The sequence below is a fragment of the Myiozetetes cayanensis genome, unplaced genomic scaffold, assembly GCF_022539395.1.
Source record: "Myiozetetes cayanensis isolate MyiCay16 unplaced genomic scaffold, myiCay2020 scf6-25, whole genome shotgun sequence".
NCBI classification, from domain to species: domain Eukaryota; kingdom Metazoa; phylum Chordata; class Aves; order Passeriformes; family Tyrannidae; genus Myiozetetes; species Myiozetetes cayanensis.
In genome coordinates, this window is record NW_026087853.1 from 43,748,467 (window position 1) to 43,768,700 (window position 20,234).

Here is a 20,234-nt window from a genome sequence, read left to right on the forward strand (position 1 = left end):
CACATTGGCAAGGAAACTTTGATTGCTTTTGGAAAACCTATTAAGAGGCTAAATAAAAATGTAGTTACAGTAAAGTGAATCTGTTATTTTCTACCACTACTTAATTCACTTTAGAAAGCAAAGTTAACACTGATGAAGAGCACAACACTCACTTTAGCACACACCTGGATGTGAACCAAACATCACAGAAAGTGTCAAACTTCTGGGAAACACACTGAGATAGAACTGGGGTCAGGCAGGCCCTTAACACAGAGTGGAGGACACTGGACGAGTTCCCTGGCCTTTTCTGTGCCAAGCTGGAGCCACAAACAGCAACCAAACCAAAGTTCACTTGCTAAATCTTAATATTGACTACAATTGTTTTTCAAGTCAGAACTGGAAGAGGACAGAAAGCTCAGGGGGCTGCCAAGTTCAAATTGCTCTACTGTGTGACATGAAAACAGTTTTTCTACAGTAGATACATATGTGGATGCAACACATCCAGCATCCAAGACTTAGGCATTCAGTACAAGCAGACGCCACTTTGGATTTTTATTTGAAGCAGGAAGATGCCTGTCATCCTACTGTGCATTCAGCAATGCAACTGTCTTCATCTCCAAGGGTCTCCTTGGATGCAATTCAATGACAACACTAGCAACTGCTGGACAGATCATGTAACAGAGACCTTTGTTAGATCAAAGTAACTGCCCTGTGGCTTTATACTCAAGGAATTCACACGTCAGTAATACCTTCAAACTAACATCAGTCCAATAGATTCTGTTATCAGAGACATCAAAATCCAGAGCAGATGCTTCCTTGACTCCAGTAAGAGGAATAGCAACATCATTATTATTGGTTTCAAGGGAAATCCTATGAATTGCTGCTCTGCTTGTGAAAACTAAGAAGGCTTCAGGAATGATGCAAGTCTTCATGTCACTCAACAGCTCAAGGCCAATGGGACAGGCACACCTGGTCTCCTGGGGTGTAAAGAAACACAGATGGCTGCAGCCTCCGTTGTTCTCTGCGCATGAGTTAGTTCCTTATAAAAAAAACCAAAACAAAATCAAAACAGGTATTAGTGCATTTAATTAATTCCTTAAAACAAACAAACAAACCAAAACAGATATCAATGCATTGGGAAGGTAAAGGGGAAAGAGAAGCATGGGAGGGTGAGCAGAAACACTGTATAATTTTTCAAAAGAGGTTAAGGCTATTGGTTGTCAATAGGGAATTCTAAAAAAAAAAAAAAAAAAAAAAAAACACTCCAGATGGATTCTTTTCTTCTACCCAGGATTATGAAGCTGGACCTATCCCTCCTATTGTACAAATACCAGCTACAAACAGAACTTTCTTGTCTCCCCAAAGATTAAATTCAGTCTCTGAAGGCAGATAATGAACTGGGTTTTTTTGGCCCAGTACTCCATCCTTGTATCTCTTTGAAACCACCAGTTTTTATAAATGTTCAGTGATACAAAAGGGTGAGAAAAGAGCTGGATAACTGCAGTACTTTCCCAGCTGTTTAATTTAAAGCTGAGAAGATTCATTAGCAGGAGCAGTTCCAACAAGATCACCACAATCTCACACTTATTTTTTCGTGTGATGGCGAGGGAATGTGGAGGAGAAAGTAAGGACCAACAGATAAATGACTGCCTTTCTCCATCTGCTGGAACCAAGGATTTAGGTATTTAAAGACTGTCACCACACATAAAAAAAATCTCCAAGATCAGTCTCAACCAGTTATCTTTTCATTTCCCCTTTTTAGGGCATACATATTTCAGACCAACGGCATAACTTGCAGCTTCCTGAAAGGTTAGAAACCCATGTACTGTCAGGGTGTAATTTGACAGCCTGTGATTCCACTGTGACTATTCCCAGTAATTTTAACAGCTGGACAACGAATCTGTTTGTTGCTGTGCCCAGACTCTAGTGTTCCATGTAGTAGAAAAATCTGTGGTGAACATGCATCTCATGAGTTACTGAAGCCAGGAGGTCCTGTGACATACTCCCTGCAGAATGCCAGCAGAGGACCTGAAACACTGGCTGCACCGTTCAGCAGATGCAGTGGAAGAACACGGAGATCCAGCTGCTGATCCCATGCTAAAGGCAAGGTTTAATTTTTAAGATTTAGGTACAATTGGGGCATCAGAGTTAATATATAAGTGCCACATATTTTGGGGCAACGTTGTTATGGTGACTGACTCTGCCTATACCCCTGACACAGTGAAACGCATTCTGCTAACTCAACATCACTGGGACTTTGCACTGGAAGAAAAGAGCAACAGAAAACGGAGCATTTCTGTGAAATAATGATTCCTATAGCATAGAGCCAGGAATAAAATAAAATTCTCACAAAAATACAAAGAGTGTAGTGGAAGCTGTGGAAGACTTATGTCAAATGTCACTAAAAACTGGAAGCCCACACTTTTTTTGCAACACTGTATTTTCCCAACTTGACAAACAATAGGTGCAATTTTCCTTTAAAATTATTCAAATCAGACCACATTACAAATGATCAACAGCTGCTTTATGAAAGCAAGTCCATCTAGAAGCTCCTCCAGACCCATCCTATATTGCTCATGCTTACCAAACACTTTGGTAACACTTGTTGCTTTAAGGCCCATTAAATCTGGCAGCTGATCAATAATGATATCTCTGCTGGCCTTTATCTTGTGAACTCTTTCAATGCTTCGTCTCTGCCAGTCAGTCCAGTAGATGTAATCTCCCAGCAGTGTGAACCCAAATATATGTGGAAGCTTATCTTCTAGAAGGGTTTTCCTCATTGTTCCATCAACATTTATGACCTGTGGGATGCCCAAGAAAAGAGGAAAAAATAATCTTCTTTAATGTGGGTACAATTAAAATGGCAATATCAATCATATTTTGAACAACTACTCTTATGGAAAAACCTCCTGAAATTCCCAGCATGCTCCTTTCAAAAGAACATACCTCTAGGTTTGTTGAAAGTGAAATATATTGAGATGACGTGACTGAAAGTGGCTTATGCCAATTGAAAAAATCTAAGCAACTTGCATTTAACTTGCATCAGTTCAAACCTGCAAAGACCACTACAGAGCAAGTATTTTTTGGGGATAAGAGTGAGATTCAGGGGATTTTTCAACACCATTCATGTCTTAATGTCACTACTGAACTGTCTTCCCAGAAACAAGGGATTGTTGCAGTGACCTTCAGCCCTCAACCACAAGAAACAGAGGTCATCAGAATTCTTTCAGAGAACAACAAGGCCATGTAAAATCCTTACTTTCTGAAATTTTGGGTATTTTATACCATAAAAAAATTATGGTTTTTTCACTCTTAAGATAAGCAACATCTATAAGATGTGGAGTAAGTAATACCTTATATAAATTCGTATTGTAAAGCTGCAAAGAAGACAAAATAGTATTGGAGATGGGATAAGCTCCACAAATATATATATACACACACACACATATATGTGTGTGTGTGTGTGTGTATATATATATGCTATTGGTTAATTATTTCATAACCAATTACTACAATGATCTTGTGCTACCCCATTTTGCTGATCCTGACCCTGATTAATAATCAGATCAATAATCACTGGGCAAGACAGGAAATTAAAATGTTGACATGTCACACACCTAAAGTCACCTCCACCTACTATGCAAACTGCAATCATCTTTTCAATCATCTAGACATCTCCTACTCACAGCAAGGAATGTGTATTTATGAGATCAAGGCAAAATATGTATCTGACAAATCCTGAGATTTCTCTCCACCCCACTGCAATTGGTAGCTGCAATGTATCTACATTAATTTTAAGGTGCTGGTTGAAAATTTATATTGTGAGTGACATCAAGCTCAGTATCATAGTAAAACCAAAACATACCCCCACAACTTAAGACAATTTATTTTGCAGCGTGATCCAGTCAAGTGTCCATTTGTTGCTAGAAACTATTTACAGAGGGAAAACTGCTCTGCTCTAATTTAAAATACCATGATTTGTGATTGAGATTTTAAATAGTCTCCTCTTTACTATTATTTGGAAATTGTTTATTCAGACTCCTACTAAACCTGTACCTTGTAGGTGATTAAGCTTTCTTCATTGTGCAGTGTTTCTCTTGTCTTGTGTTTCAAGGACTGTGGTCCTTTGAACACTGTATTCCCCAACTTCTAAATTGCTGAGTGTTTGAGCAATATTTATTTCTTATTGTAAATATCTATAACTTAAATGCAATTTAAGATTAAACCATTAAATGCCTAAATGATGTGGGCAGTCAAAATCAACCATCATTTGTACCACAACTTTAATAAAGAGTTGTAAGGCTCTGTTCATACACAATAAACAGCAGAAGCACCTAAAATTAATTCTTTCAATGTGACCAGTGACAATTACCACATCTTTCTAAATCAGCATGTGAATTTCAGTATGTTTACACACACACAGTAGATATCAAACTAAATTTCAAAACTAAATCTCCACTTTCAAACCTTGTCGTACTTTTCAAATTTGTAAAAACAACATGCATTTCTTCTGTGACACAGTTGATACAGAGAAACAAAACTAAGAGATGAATATTATCTGAAAAAAAAAATTGTTAAATGCTAGCACACTGTATCAGGTTTGCATGCCAAAGTTTTTGGGGAGGAGGGAGGCTACAGGGGCAGCTTCTGTGAGAAGCTGCTGCCCCCATGTCAGACACAGCCAATGCCAGCCAGGTCAAAATGGACCCACAACTGGCCAAGACAGAGCCCATCAGTGATGATGGAAGTGCCTCTGGGATCACACAGTAAAGAAGGGAGAAAACAAAAAACTCCCAGGCTGGAGGCAGGAATGAGAATATGTGAGAGCAACAGCCCTGCAGACACCATGGTTAGTGCAGAAGGAGGGGTAGGAGGTGCTTCATGCACCAGAGCAGATATTCCCCTGCAGCCTGTGGTTCAGGCTGTGGTGAGGCAGCTGTGCTCCTGCAGGCCAGGGAGGACCTCGGGAGTGCAGAGATTCACCTGCAGCCTGTGCAGGACCCCACACTGGAGCAGGTGGATGCCCGAAGGAGGCTGTGACCCCATGGGAAGCCCGTGCTGCAGCAGCTAGCTGGCAGGACCTATGGAGAGAGAAGCCCACTCTGCAGCAGGTTTGCTGGCAGGACTCGTGACCCCACGGGGGACCCACACTGGAGCATGTTCCTGAGGGACTGCACCCCATGGGAGGGACATGGAGCAGTTCATGAAGAAGAACTGCAGTCCCTGGGAAGCACTCACGTTGGAGAGGTTCATGGAGGACTGTCTCATGTGGAAGGGACCCCAAGCTGGAACAGGGAGAGAGTGTGAGGAGTCTTCCCTCTGAGGAGGAAGGAGCAGCAGAGACAATGTGTGATGGACTGACCAGAGCCCTCATTCCCTGTCCTGTTGTGCCATTGGAGGGAGGAGAGAGAGAAGACTGGGAGTGAAGTCAAGCCCAGGAAGAAGGGAGGAGTGGGGGGAAGATGTTTTAAGATTCATTTTTATTTAACATTACCCTACTTTGATTGGCCATAAATTAAAGTAATTTCCTCAAGTTGAGTCTGTTTTGCCCATGATGGTAAGTGTTGAGTGATCTCTCCCTGTCCTTATCTTGATCCACAAGCCTTTCAATGTATTTTCTCTCCCCTGTCCATCTCGGGAGCAGAATGATAGAGTGGGCGTTTGGTGAGGACCTGACATTGCCAAGGTCAACCTACCACACACACATAGGACATGCTCTAGATCTTCCAGCCAAACAGCAGAGGTGAGCAGTCAACTACTGCATCCTGTATCTACCTGTGCTGTACACAAAAATCATCACTAGAACACTGTCTTGCAACACAGAGCACAGACGTCTTCAACTGCAGAGGAAAACAACTTCACGGGACCTTTAAGACTATCTAGCAGCCTATGTGAATTTGAACACAGGCTACAAGGTAAATCTCTGGATTCCTTCCAGACAAAAAGCCTCCTGCTGGAGACAGTTAAAAATAACACTAGCATTCCTGCAAACTAAGTTTCAGGGGAGTTTTATGCCTGCTCATCAACTTACAATTCTTCTGATACTTAATGGAGTAGCAGAGACTGAAGATTAATATATTTTTATTTTGTTAAGCTAAATAGAGTACATTTTTAAAAAGTCTGTATTTGTGGTTAAAAGCCAAATGGCTCTGCAATTATGTCATTACATCATGTCCAGGCAAACCCCAAATGCTCACTTACTTAGAAAACTATCAATCCCACAGGCAATACTGCAGGTTCAAAAGTTCGTCATGCATACTCAGGTGCTAGAGCCAAACTGGTGCCACACTAAGTAAACAAGACACCCTTTCCCCTACAGCAGTGCATCAGCAGGATGATGAACAAACTACCACATTTCCTTCTACTTTTACAGATATGGACAGCCAAAGTATAATTCAAATACTAGAGCTGCTGACTAAAATACAGCAGCAAAGATTGGATCCAAGGATGCAGAAACACACTTATTTAAATCCATGCACATCTGTGTATGTTGCAGACAACATCAAGCTGTTGAACTTCAGGAACCTCATAAGGTTCAACAAGGCCAAGTACAAGGTCCTGCACCGGAGTCAGGGCAATGCCCAGTATCAATACAGGCTGGAGGATGAATGGACTGAAAAGCCCTGCCAAGAAGGACTTGGGGGTACTGGTGAATGAAAAAAATCTACATGAGCTGGCAAAGTGCAATTGCTGCCCAGAAAGCCAATTATGTCCTGGGCTGCATAAGAAACAGAGTGGCTGGCAGTCGAGGGAAGGGATTCTACCCCTCTACTCTGCTCTGCTGAGACCCCACTTGGAGTATTGCATCCAGATCGGGGGTCCTAGTACAAGAAAGACTGAGAGCTGGTTCAGAGGAGGGCCACAAAAATGATCAGGGGGCTGGAAGACTTCTGCTATGAAGAAAAGCTAAGAGTTGTGGTTGTTCAGCCTGGAGAAGAGAAGGCTCTGGTGAGACCTTACTGTGGCACTCACAAATTATATGGCTGTTCAACATAGTGGGAATGGAGGTCCAAAATGTGCAATCAGACAGCAATAAAATGCTTAATAGCTTACCACTTGGCTAAGAATATCATGGAGTGTTTGCCCTCTCTCTCTCTCAAACATTCCTCCCCCCAACACTGAGCAGAACATCAATGAACCCAAGCAGGCTTCCCTTGGATGCAGAAAGGGCAGCTCTGACTTGGAGCACTTCTCTGTGCTGTGGGCAACTGCGCCCTCTTAGTGGCAGTTAATGCATGGTGACAAGCAGGAAGTGCTAACTAACCATGAGACTATCTTTTAGTAGCAGCCAGAGCACAGCTTCAACAGTGAGCTGTCACATGCAGTTCAATACAGGCACATGTACATGTACATGTACATAGTGTTTACTTCAAATTTTGCTGCCACCCATCTTCCCAGAGATCCAGCTCTACCCTAGCACAGTAACTTGAACCACAGGGTGCAAAATAAAAATCTACAAAGAGGCCCCACCAAAAGCACAACTCCTTTCATTAAAACAGCACAGATAATAAAATACTCATCATTTAATATCTGCCAACTGCAGACAAAGGGAAGCCTTTAAGGTGCAATCCTTATAATTTAACACAAATTGACTAGAATAGGCTTTATTCTATTCAGAGTTTTCATTCTCTCTCTATAACTGATAAATGGATCTCAAAGGATAAATGCAACACTAAATCTGCTGTGCTTTACATACGAAACACTGAAAGCTCCCCTTGAACAGCAGCACACACTGAAAGCCCCTGATTAGTCTTAAGACTTCAATGACAAATCTCCTAATGAGGCGCTGCCAAGCTCAGCTAAAATCTGTTGTGGGTAAAATGAAATCAACATCAAACGCCTTAATGAACTGAATTACACAAAAAACACGGTAAGGTGATAAGGTGTGATTTTTTAATTTTTTTTTTTTAGTTGCTGCTGCAATGTATGCAAATGATTTAACAAATATTTCTAAATATAACACTCAAAAGCTCTTGGCTCTTTGAAGAAGATTAAAGTAAAACAATGCAATTAAATTCTACACATCAGCATGATTCATGTAGTCAAGTTATATTTCAGGTGCATCTGTGAGAAAAACAACTATTCAGCCTAGATACAGGGTGTCTTTTGACAGAACAACAAAGAGAACTCAGAGACCTTACCCCTATATTTCATTCATTAAGATAAAGCAAAATTTATTTGATTGTTGTAGACAAAGCTGTAGTCAAATAGAAATCAGTTCTGGGGCCAAGCTAAATTACTATGTGAGCAGTCACCAGACATAACAGGTTGGCAACAGTAAAATGATGTGACTGGCATATTTTTAGGAGACTCATGTAGTGGACTTGTGGGTCTGGGATTCTTCACTTGTACAACTTGTGGAAAGCTACGTTTTTGTTGTGAGGGTGACTGAGAACTAGAACAGATTGCTCAAGGAGGTTGTGGATTCTCCACCCTTGGAGCTATTCAGAAGTGTTCTGGTCACAGCCCTGACCAGCTGTCTCCAGGTGGTCCCTGGACCAGCTGACCTGCAGAGGTCCCTTCCAACCTCAGCCATTCTGTGAATGGCTTTTAACAATTCTTACCAGCAGACTCTAAAATGGCATCTCAAGTGAAAAATGCCCAGCCTGCTTTGGCTGGAGAAAGAACTCGTGAAGACAAATCATGTGGGTGGCATGGAAAAGAAAACAGGGAAGTCAACAGGGAATGAAAAAGACAATGAAAAATGGAATGACATAGAAAACTCTGAGGGGTAAAGAAGCCTACCCCAAAGAGCAAAGAGTGAAACAGCTGTGAGCAGTCTGTACCAACCACAGTCTATATTCAGCTGAGTATAAGCCATTCGTTAACATTTCCAACAGCTGAAGCACAGCCACCTTTCATCAATGCTTTGGGACAAAAGTGCTCTCCTTTTTTTTTTTTTTTTTTGCCTGAAGGGCATAAATCTCAGGCATGTAATGGCAGACACTGGCAAGCAGAAAATGGAACAATATTAAAATAAACAGTACCAGAACCCATAAATCAAAAAAGAAGAGATGGATGGACAACAGACATAACTGGTCATTTTCTGCAAAGACTGCTTGAGTGTCTTAGTGTTGCTTCAAACACTTGAGAATTTAGAAAGCAGTTCCTCATTGTTGTCAGTAGTCTCTGCCCCTTTGACAATATTTTGGCTACCTGGTAAAACCTGCCTCACAAATAATATTCATCAGGCTTCTATTGCTATTACATTTCATGGATTAATCTTACATGCACTATTGTGGCTCTTCTTTCAGGCAACTTTTGATGATGACATAGATTTATATTATAATTTTTGAATTCTTACACTGCTTGATTGGTTGCAACTGCAAACTATCATCAGCCACCTACATTCAGAGTAAGCTGTGTACCATGAAAACACACAGAATCAATCTATACAATACCGTGAGTGAACTGAGAATAACAATTTGTCATTTGGAAATATGTGCAGTGAGTGAAACACCACCACTCATTTCTCACATATTCTTTTCCTTTCTTTAAGGGACTTTTTCTCATTTCTCACTGTAGAAGATGTCATTTTAGACTGCTGAAGACACAGCATGACAGGATATTTCTCTATGGCTACACAGATGGGTGATATTTTTACCCACAATACAAAAGCTACTTTGAGATGCTCAGCAAAGAAAATTCCAAGGAGGATTATTGAATGTCAGATCTCTTTTTTTTTTTTTTTTTTGCAGTCTTCCTTCACAACTACCTTTAGAGCCTGCTGGAGCTAAAGCACAGCAGTAATGGCAAATCATCCCTGCTGCTTGGCTATGTCTTGCAGCTGTAGTGGTGGCCTGCTGTGGCTGGTAGGGCAGTCATGCCAGTCCTTCAGACAGGCAAAGCAAAGCAAAGCAGGTGGTGGCTATAATACAAAATTATAGCCATTGATAAAAGAGCCTGCACTCAGAATTTTCTGATACTCTTACAAATAAAATTCTCAACAATCTAGCAGTGTCAGCTTCTTGACAGGACACTCTAAAACTTTGTTCCAAATGCAATCACTCCAGCACATTTTCTTAAACACTTTGTTCTATTTCAGACAATGTAAAATCTACCTTATAACTGAAGGTAAGACAGTTAAGTAGAGACTTGCTAAAAAAACCCCAACAATCCAACCTCCTATGAAGATGACAAATGCAACAGTATTAATCTACATGATAAAAAATAGTAGTTTAAAGTGATCTCTCATTTTCTCGGGTAATAATATAAACAAAATATATTCTTATCCTTGTGCTCATATCATCACCATTTGAACAGGTTATTTATTTGCACTGTTGATCTATTAATTTCTCCATATCAAACCACCATCACACCTAGTGTTCTCTTAGGATTTCCCAAAATCTTTTTAGTTCCAGGGAGAGTATTGCATTTTCAGACAGACTCTTCAAAATGAAATAAGCTCTAACACTGATAGATGGATAAATTTGTTCTTGTTGGAAAAGTTGTGTTAATGTGATTGTGATTTTGAACCTGCTTATGTTTTACAAATATAAACGTTCTCCATGAGTTACATCAGCCTGACATTTCCAGAACTTTTTTCTGCTTACAGGATGTCAGAGGATTAAGGGTGCACCTGGTCAATTCTGTAACTTATCTCTCATAAGCAGGAACCCGACCACATATTTTAAAACTACTTAAAATGTAACAGAAAAAGTTAAACTCAAAAATCATTTATGGCAACTGGTGGCTAGACTTTAAAGCATGGAGAAACTACTGAATTAATATTCCAGTTTTATTTTTAGGTAGGAGCTGCTTATTTAATGCACTTCAGGGAAATTTTACCTTCTGTTAATACTTTTTCATTCTCAAATGTTGACCACCATGAGTTTAAAGGGGCATGCAGCAACTCTCAAATTTAGCTAACACCCACTATGAAAACAATATGTGTTTCCAACTGCTAAGTAACTAGTCTGGGAAAGCTGAAGAGGAATTTAAACTTTTTACAGTAATATTTTTAAAACTCATGTATCTTAAGTTTTTCCTCACTTCTCTCACAATTTCCCTCTTCTTCAAATGGATTGGAATAATCCCCTAAGATCTTTACTTTCTCCTTTCCAAATCCAAACATCTTCCCAACTTTACAGACAACTAAAAGTCTGTGGAAATAGCACATCATGTAAGTATTTACTTTGTTATCCTCCTGATGATGATACTGGGATCGCAAGCATATTTGTAAGGTATATGTACAACATGGAGGAAAGACAAAAAAAAAAAACCAGAATGAACTTGATATGACAAAAAATTTGTGGTAAACTTTTGAGTCCAAAAAACAAGTCAGCAATTTCAGTAGCCAACTGGAATTTCTTAAAAAGTCAAAATGATGCCAAAAACAACAGCTACGCTTAATCTTGAAGCAGAAAGTGGCAGCAGTACTGGTCAATCTTTCCAAGGAAAAAACTGGTATCCTGTCCAATATTACCATGCTGACATTAACCTCTAATGAAATAAAAATTAGGCTAGATGTAGTAGTACATACTACTGCTATATTTATCCTTCTTGTTTGTTTACCTAAAAATACATAGATCTTGAATGTTTTAAAAAATAATTTTTTATGTTACAGACAATAAGAGGTCCCTGAACAATTGATTGAGAAACGCTGGTCGAGTCACGACCCCCTCCCGAGGCCACACAATGCTGGGTCTCATGCAGTCAGCCTCTGTCCACAGTAAACTGAGATTAAGCTGCTAGTGTTTTGTCCAGCACAGTGGGACCTCTTGCTCAGAACTCAGCTTCTTACTCTTGCCTTGGAGAATCATAACATATTCTTTTTCTTAACCTCACCACAGTGCAATTATCAAAAGTCACTTGTAGCCCTTCATACCCTCTTCACACCATGCTAGGCACATACAGTGCTTCAAAGAGTCCAATGATGAATACCTTATGCTCTAAGTCACCAGAAGTGTCACATATGGAAATTCCATTGGATGTCAAAGGTTAAAAGAATAGACCCCAGATTAGCTGACATGTCCCTCTATTCATGGCACTACACCTTGAAGAATAGATGCTTTTATCCTCATTTATTAATGGAATAGCCAAGTCTCATGTACTTTCCTCAGTTATTCCTGAATCAAACTGAATCAAAGTTCTCTCATTAAATATTTCTGTCGGAGGAAGACAGATGAAATACTAAAACACAACCAAAGGCAGAGGTCATTCAATGTCTCCTTGGAGGGAGACAGCGAAAGTCTAAGGAGTCCTGTAGGCATTTACAAATATTCATTCAGCTCCTCATCTCATGAGACCTCTTGGCCCAAGTAAACATCCAATTCTGATCATGATTCCCTTCTATTTGTACCATTTATAGAAACACTGCATTAGACTAATCCCATAAATCCAGTCTTACATACTACCATGTAGTGTGTGTCAACAAAGCGAAAGTAACCCAAACTAGGTTGTCCAGTTAACTGGAGTATCACCAGCTGCACAGAGGCCAGGCTAAGGTATTGTGTTAACACAGCCTCACTGCTAGCTCCTGCAGAACTAAGCAATGCAGTTCTGACACATGAAAGCCCTCTCACTGATGAAATGTGTCTCCTGAAAGAACAGATAACAACAAGACCTCCTGCCTTGATAAGTTGCCTGCACTTCACTGTCACTTGGGATAAGCAACAACATCAGTCATTTATTTAAGACACTATTAATATCGGTAAGTTATGCAAGGTAGCATTCAGAGAGTTTATCAAAAAAACATAGTTACCAGATGGTCTCTAGTCCCTGCATATGGCTAAAAAGGCGAAACACTTTTGTCCAGTACAATCTTCATCTGCTTTCAAAAAAATCTACCTTTCCTTCTCAGGCCAAAGCCTGGCAAGACAAACAGACACTTAGAGGACATTCTGAAGTTCAGCCCATTAAGTTTGCCACAGGAAACCAAGTCCTGCACAGCTGAAAGCCCTCTCTCCAATTACTGTAGTACAGAATGTATTTTGTGGTGTCACATAGGGAGGGTGCCACCACTTCTTCAGCCGAAACTCAGTCTCCTGTGGGGTAAACGTAACACAGGAAGACGCTCTACTACATAGCTCTCTCTTAATAATCTTCTCTGGAGGTCAGACCATCAGTTGACAGCCTGAGTTGCCCAGAATGTTACATTTTTTGTGTAAATCTCAAAATTGATCTAACTGCTCACCCCAGTTCCTAGAAACCCCTTTCACCAGATGAGTTCAGTGTACTTTAAGAAAAAGGAAAATAACACGATCCTGATCTCCTGACAGGACAAGAGAGGCATAGGAAAGCTGCCTTGAATCACCAAGCAACATTAAGTACTCCAGAGACTCAAGGGTCAACCCAATGCTGGATTCACCACATGACAGCACCTCTCTTCCCATGAGGGCACTTCCCAGGTGGAACAACCCTTCATGTGAAGCTGATCTGCAATATGTTCCACCTACTGGAAAAAACCAAATAAATAGATAACTTCCCCACAGCTCATATGGGCTGTTTTCACTCAAGAGAATATAAATTCTTCAGCCTGCATCCCATAGCTTATTATCAATCCTTGGCCCTAGGCCTAATCAGCACAGAGTGAGAAGTCTCCTAAGAGTAAATCCAAGTAAGGTTGTTGATCAAGAGCTTCTTAGATCAAACCAATATTAAACAGAGGAGTCAAGAGTTCAGTTGAAATTTATGATGTTCTTTTAGCTTACAAGACAGATTCTTAGGGCATGATTCCCTGCACCCCCAAGTAAGTAAATAAAAGAGGTATATTTATCATCTACTCATAAGAGAAGAGCAGACATACACAACATCTTCAGGCACTTAGCTACAGTCAACTGCAACTTGCAAGCTTTTATTAGACTGGTCTGAGATCACAATTAAGAACTGTTCTCCAAACGAAAAGTACCGAAGAGTCCCTTCTATTTGAAGTTGAGCAGCTAACTCAGGTATCAAGAAGATGGTTTGGTTTTACAGCTCAAATATTAGACAAAGAGGGATTAAATTGAGTCACCATACCTCTCCAAACACTATTTCTCCACATGCATAAGATGTATAAAATTTCTCCCTCTTTTCCGAACTCTGCATTGTCTGTTCAAACTGCTCCTCAATACCAAAGAAAGGAGGCAAGCTAATATATCTTTCAGAGAACAACTCAAAATCTGGCAGGCAGTGCTGCTCAGTCCAGTTCAAGCAGATGCCACTTTGCCTCTGGCCCCTCTTCTCCTACTCACCCTGACACCTTCTTGCCATGTCAGCACAACGACTTGTGTGGCAGAAAACATATCAGACTGAAAAATATAAACTTTTTGGCTGGTTATTTTTCAGCTGGATCAGTTCCCTGCTCTGTTTTTCCACGTGGCTGAACAGACTGCTATGCCAGCCAAGACAGAGCAGGAACACACTGAGAGAGAAAGGGCCTGGACTGCCTTCAGGCACTGATGCAAAGAACTTGTGTAACAGCATATTCAGCAATGTAATAGACCCAGGGGAAAAGTACATCTCTGCAGTGTGTCTCTCTGGGTAACACAAGGAGTTCTTGCCTTTTAACACAGTAGGAGTGATTTTCTGCTTAAAGTCAAAGGACATATTCTAAAATAATAAAAATATAAGTAATTGATGACTTACATGTTATAGAGTAGATAATCTTACCTTAGAGGACTGACATTAAATAAGAAACAAATTATTAAGTTTGTGCTCTCTTAATCCTATGCATATGTCCCAAAAGCTCGTATTTATTGTGAAACCAGCATTATCTGAAGACACTCAATCCCAGGTAAAAGGGGCAAAATACAATCTGTGCATGCAACTGAGTCACCGACAGGGCAGATCGGCAAAGCCAAGAAATAAAAACCAATCTCATCTGTAATCTAACTAAGCCAACTAACAACTTCCTTCCACAATAACTAAAATCCAAAACTCCAGACTCACTTTCAAATTATTATATGTGAAAGATGAGGAGCCTAATGACAGGGAAAAGAGCACGGTTTCTTCACCCTGAACTTGCGGAGAAGGCAAGAATTCCACCTGCTTGCACTCCAAGATTTCTCTATCTGCCCTGTATTCACTTGACCTTGCAAACACTGGGTTGGGGCAAAATCTCATTTTACCAGATTGCCACATGATGCTTCTAAGCCTAACAAGGTTCATCAGAAAACCAGGGTTCAGTTTTAAAGGGGAGGGAAATCTGCATGAATTTGAATGATACATTTTTTTAAAAGAATCAATTAATGATTTTATTTCTTTCCCCGAAGGCTGGCACAACTGAAAACTTGATACTACAGGAGACTGGATTTACAAGAAAAGCACAATGAAATACCAGTAACTATACTGTCATGATTATTTAGAAGGATAGTTATTTCTGAAACAATTGTTTCTGAATCATACAGGCAACTGCAGCCATGGCAGATCAGGCTAGAACAACAGTGATGGAGTGGTAGATGAAAAAATAAAGCATTTCATGTGAGCATTTCATGTCATACACTCGTCTGGCAGTGCATTTTAATATAGGCAAAGGCAGAAATGCTGATCACTAAACTCCCATCTCTCAGGCATCCAAACTACACGGATCAATTGTTGCCCTGCCATGTCAAGTAAAAGCCCCTGAGCTTATAAATATTTGAAAGATAAGAGAGTATTTCAGGTAAATAGTGTTTGCACACCTGGTTTTTCCTCTGTTTTGGTTCACTGTCTGAGATAGAAACTAGGAGCAGATGGACTTTGGCCTGAGCACAAATGCCTTTTTAAAGTTCTAACTCAATAATGTAATAGGAAGTCCTGAAAGGGACATCAAGTAAAAGATGACTTAGAAAGAAAGACTGGAAATAATCATCTGAGGAAAGTATTTCCTACCTTCTGATCCTAATTACAAAAGGAAAAATCTTCAAATTAGAATCCTTGAGGCCCCTGAGTTCACGTATGATTTTAGCAGCACCCAGGCTCTCAATGGAAGAGAGGGATCACAGGAGATCATCACCTACACCCACTGCTCCTTGCTGAGATCTCACAAATGTCTCTTCAAACAATACAACTCTCAAGTACAAGAAGATAGACAGATACTTTGAACTGACTCATGCAAACCCAAAGCTGTACTTCTCATTAGTAATAGAGAGTTTGCATCTAGATGGACATGACATTTCTAGTTCGCAATACTGACAATAATACAGGAGATATAACAGGTGAAAAGGAAGGGAGAACTGGAGACAAATGCCAATGCTGTACAATATTGAAGGCTTTGGAGGAACTCTACCAAATATGATCTCAAACAGCATTCAGCTTGGATGCAACTTTTACCTGTTACAGTAACAGAGGCATAATCCTACTGCTGCACTTATTCATGTCATTATCTTTGAGAATAAATGCATAACAGTGCCTCTTTTTTAAAGCAGTATAACATCATGTATTCCAAGTTAAACAAAATTACTTGCACTAATATTATCAGTCTACCTCCCAATACTTGTACAGAAAGCTTTCAATTAATCAGAAACAAATTTCTGTGTAAAAAGAAAAAGAAATCTTACAATTTTTCAGCAAATAAAAAATGAAGAATGGTAATTCAAAGAGTATTATTTCTTCTCAAGTTGATACCCTAGAAATGTGTATGAAGATTTCCAGTTCCTTTTCCTTGCTTCTTAAAGAGATATGTGACGACAAGAAACTGGTTCTCCTGGATCTTGTTGTTACCGGTGCAAAACTATTTGATATGACTAGGAAAAAGTTCTTCAGTTTGATTCTCCCCTTGCTTTCAATTAAGAGCTGCAAAAGCCAGTGATGTTCAACAGATATCTACGACAAGTGTAAAGTCTTCCCTAGTTGAATGTGGATCCACATACTTGAGAAGACTGAAGCCAGCGTAAAGGTTAGATGTTCATTTAGCTCTCTTAACACAGCTAAGGTTACAAATTTATTACACAATTGCCCAGAAACTTCATGATCATTTAAAGTCACTGGAAGAGATAGTTCAAGAAACTTTCTTACACATCAGCCTTCGCAGCTCATTCTCATTTCCTTCTCTGCCAACATATGCATTTCTGTGGCCGTATGGGCAGCAAGACTAAGGATTTGATTCAGCATAAACCCAGAAACTTTTCCTGTCCTCTCTCAGTTTAGTGCTGTGGGATTAAAGTCCAGTAGAAGAAACACTGTCGGTAGCAAGGCAACCTAAGACTGAGCCACTCTGAGACAAAAGAACAGCACACTCTTCTCCAGCATTCTAGTTTCAAACCTTCAAAAGAACTGAATGGTGTAAACTGTCAGAAGTAATGGTGTAAGATGTCAGAAATACAGTAAAGAACTGTATCTATTGGCCGTTAATTTATTTTTGTAGATGCAATGCACCCTGCATCATATGAATATATTTTTCTTGATTACCCTTGGACAAAACAGTCACGTAGAACTCGAGGCCCATGTAACACTACTTTTTCATTAAGCCTTTTCCGCAGTAAGGTCAATGACGTGGTCACTCTCACTTTGCACGAAACACAATTCTACACAGAATGTACCAAAATATGTCTACAGTGTCTTCAACCTCTTCTGCCAACCCTATGATCCCTTAGCTGAAATTAAATTGTGCTTGGATGTTTATTCAAAGGTTATACATGATGTCTGAAGAATCAGGCTGACAGCAAGCTTGTGAAGTTCAACCAGAATTGCAAAGGCCTGCATCGAGGGAAGAACAATCCCATGGCACTTCCACATGCTGAGGGCCACCCAGCTTGAAAGCAGCTTGGCAGAGAAGGACCTGGGGGTCCTGATGGACAAGAAGTTGAATATGATCCAGCAACGTGCTCTTGCTGCAAAAAAGGCTAAAGGTAATCTGGGCTGCATTAGGAGGAGTGCTGACAGCAGGTCGAGGGAGGCAATCCTTCTCCTCTACTCAACACTGCTGAGGCTTCTCCTGGAGTACCATGTCCAGTTCCAGGCTCCTCAGCAGAAAAGAGATGTGGACGTGCTGGTGAGTGCAGCAAAGGGCTATGCAGATGATTAAGGGACTGAAACGTCTCTCTTATGAGAAAAAGCTGAGAGAGATGGGTCTGTTTAGCCTGGAGAAGGCTCAGAGGGAAATCTCATGAATGTATGTAAATATCTGCAGGAAAGGTGTAAAAAAGACAGAGCCAGGTTCTGTTCAGCGGTACCCAGTGACAGGACCAGAGGCAACGAGCACAGAGTGAAACATGGGTGATTCCCTCTGAACATCAGGAAATACTTTTTCACTGTGAGAGTAAAACAAGCACTGGCACAGACTGCCACATTAGCCATGCTGTGATTCTGTGCAACTGCTGTTTTGCGAAGCCCTTTTATTCTAAAAAACAAGGAGAGGTGCGTGCTTCCCACCTCCGTTGTTTGTAGTCCAACCTGTACCCTGTAAATCCCTTCATGTTGTGGTCTCCAGCACATATGGAATGCATTGTGAATAGACAATCTGCCAGCTCTGAAAACAGCAACGCTTTTATAAAATATGAAACCTCAATCCCAGTTTTGGCACAATTATGGTAGTAAGTCTCAAACATAACCGTAAGAGTAACAAAAGAATTCTCTGCGTTTTGTTTTTCTTTAGATTGACTTAACTAGAATAAGAAAAATAAAAGCTGCACCTTCGCAAATTACAGAACTTTTAATTTTTCTTCTAGATTATACTTCATATTCTTAAGCAATAATAAGTGACAACCCACTCTTGAAATCTTATTTCTCTTCACAGTTCCCCATCTTTCCATACACTTGACAAACCTTTTAGTAGTAGAAGAGGAAGAATGTCTTCAGTATCACAGATAATACCCACAAGACTTTTTGTCATATCTGTGTGGTTTCACTGAATTAAAAAGCTCACTGTAACACATTAGAAAAATGCGAGGAATTGTTGAAGTAGTTGGGTAAACCTGCATGCCATACATCAGACCAGCAGGATACTGCATATAAGGATGTCCTGGATCTGAAAGTAATTTTAATACTGTAATGGAATAATGTCTTGTCAACAACAGACTGGTACCAAAGAGGAAAACAAACATAGTTCTTGGTACCGCATGGGTTCAGGAAACTCTTGTGATCTTAGTTTGAGACATTCTGAAATATCAGAGAACATGCTACTAATTAACAAATATTTCTCAGATGTATGACTATCTTACTTTAATTTTAGGAAAGCATCTGCATACTCTAAGTTTTCCTTCCTAGACCTTGTTGTTAATGAAAGCAAATTACTTAGCTGCCCTGTGATCTGAATTATAGAAAAAGCACATGACTGGGGGCAGGGGAGAGTTTGCTAACAAACACCATGGTTCCACTGTCTCTCAGTGCCCTACAGTTCACTGCACTACACGACTTATTTCTCCCAGTCTCTGCAACTTATGCTCCTCCTCTATGCTTACACACGTGGACAATGTAAAAGTGTTTCTCCTTTAAGAGGTCTATTTTTATAAGCGAATAAATGACAAAAAAAGAAGTGTAACATCTGATTTGGTGCTGTATTCACTGTTTTCTCTTTGCAAACTGCACTGAGTAAGTATTCAAGCACCTTTTTTTGGTTGTGTAGTCAAGATGCAGTCGTCCTCAACATACCGCAGCTAATACTCCACTCATTCCTTCAGCCAACTTTAAAACAAAGCAGCTCATAAAAAGGCTAGACAGTCTGTTTTAGCTACCTTCTGCCTTTTCATTTAAGAAGTCTGCTTCAAAAACACACCAGATATTCAGAATGAGACACTGTACTGCATTCAGAGTTCATGAGGATAAATCAATGCCTCCAGTCTCTCAGGGATCAAGTCCAGCTACAGAGAATGATGGCTGCAGTTCATGGTTTGGAAAACATGCCACCTACAGGGCTCTAGGTATTAGGCTCCCAGTACCAGCTCAAACACATTACTGGGGAGACACACACACACCCCACCCCCCCTTTACCAGAGCTCTCTGCCAGCCCTGCATGGCAGTTAGTAATCTCTCATTTAGCAACCTCAGCAATTGCCAGTGTTTTATATTTTTATGATAATCTCCACCAAGTTTTCACGCCTGCAAATGGACACAAATACTCAACTTCTTTTCTAAAGTTAGATTTAGGCTTTGGCTCAAAGGGCGGGGCCTCCACACTCGTGAAGCATTCTACCCCTGTTCCAAAAAAGGCTCAGCATTCCTGTTTTAGCTCTGGCTATCCTTTTAATCTCATACCTTGCACAGAACCCCTGACTTTATAGCTGCTGTATCATTCAGTGGAAAGCACAGAATGAAAGGGTGTGTTTCAGGGATGAGACCAGCCTCATCAAAAACCTAGATCCTTGGATGTCCACCTCCACATCTGGTTTCTAGTAACTTTACTTATTTATTATTAT

The 20,234-nt window shown here is 40.2% G+C and overlaps 1 protein-coding gene across 2 annotated transcripts in view; it reads right to left on the reverse strand.

Annotated features, from left to right (window-relative positions):
- LRP5 (LDL receptor related protein 5) overlaps positions 1-20,234 on the reverse strand; it is a 134,986-nt gene that overhangs the window by 26,417 nt on the left and 88,335 nt on the right. For both annotated transcript variants that reach the window (XM_050335104.1, XM_050335105.1), the window contains exons 8-9: positions 2,564-2,780; positions 729-1,018 (exon numbers count right to left, since the gene is read on the reverse strand). In XM_050335104.1, the coding sequence (XP_050191061.1) occupies positions 729-1,018; positions 2,564-2,780 (507 nt within the window). The remainder of the gene's footprint in view (positions 1-728; positions 1,019-2,563; positions 2,781-20,234) is intronic.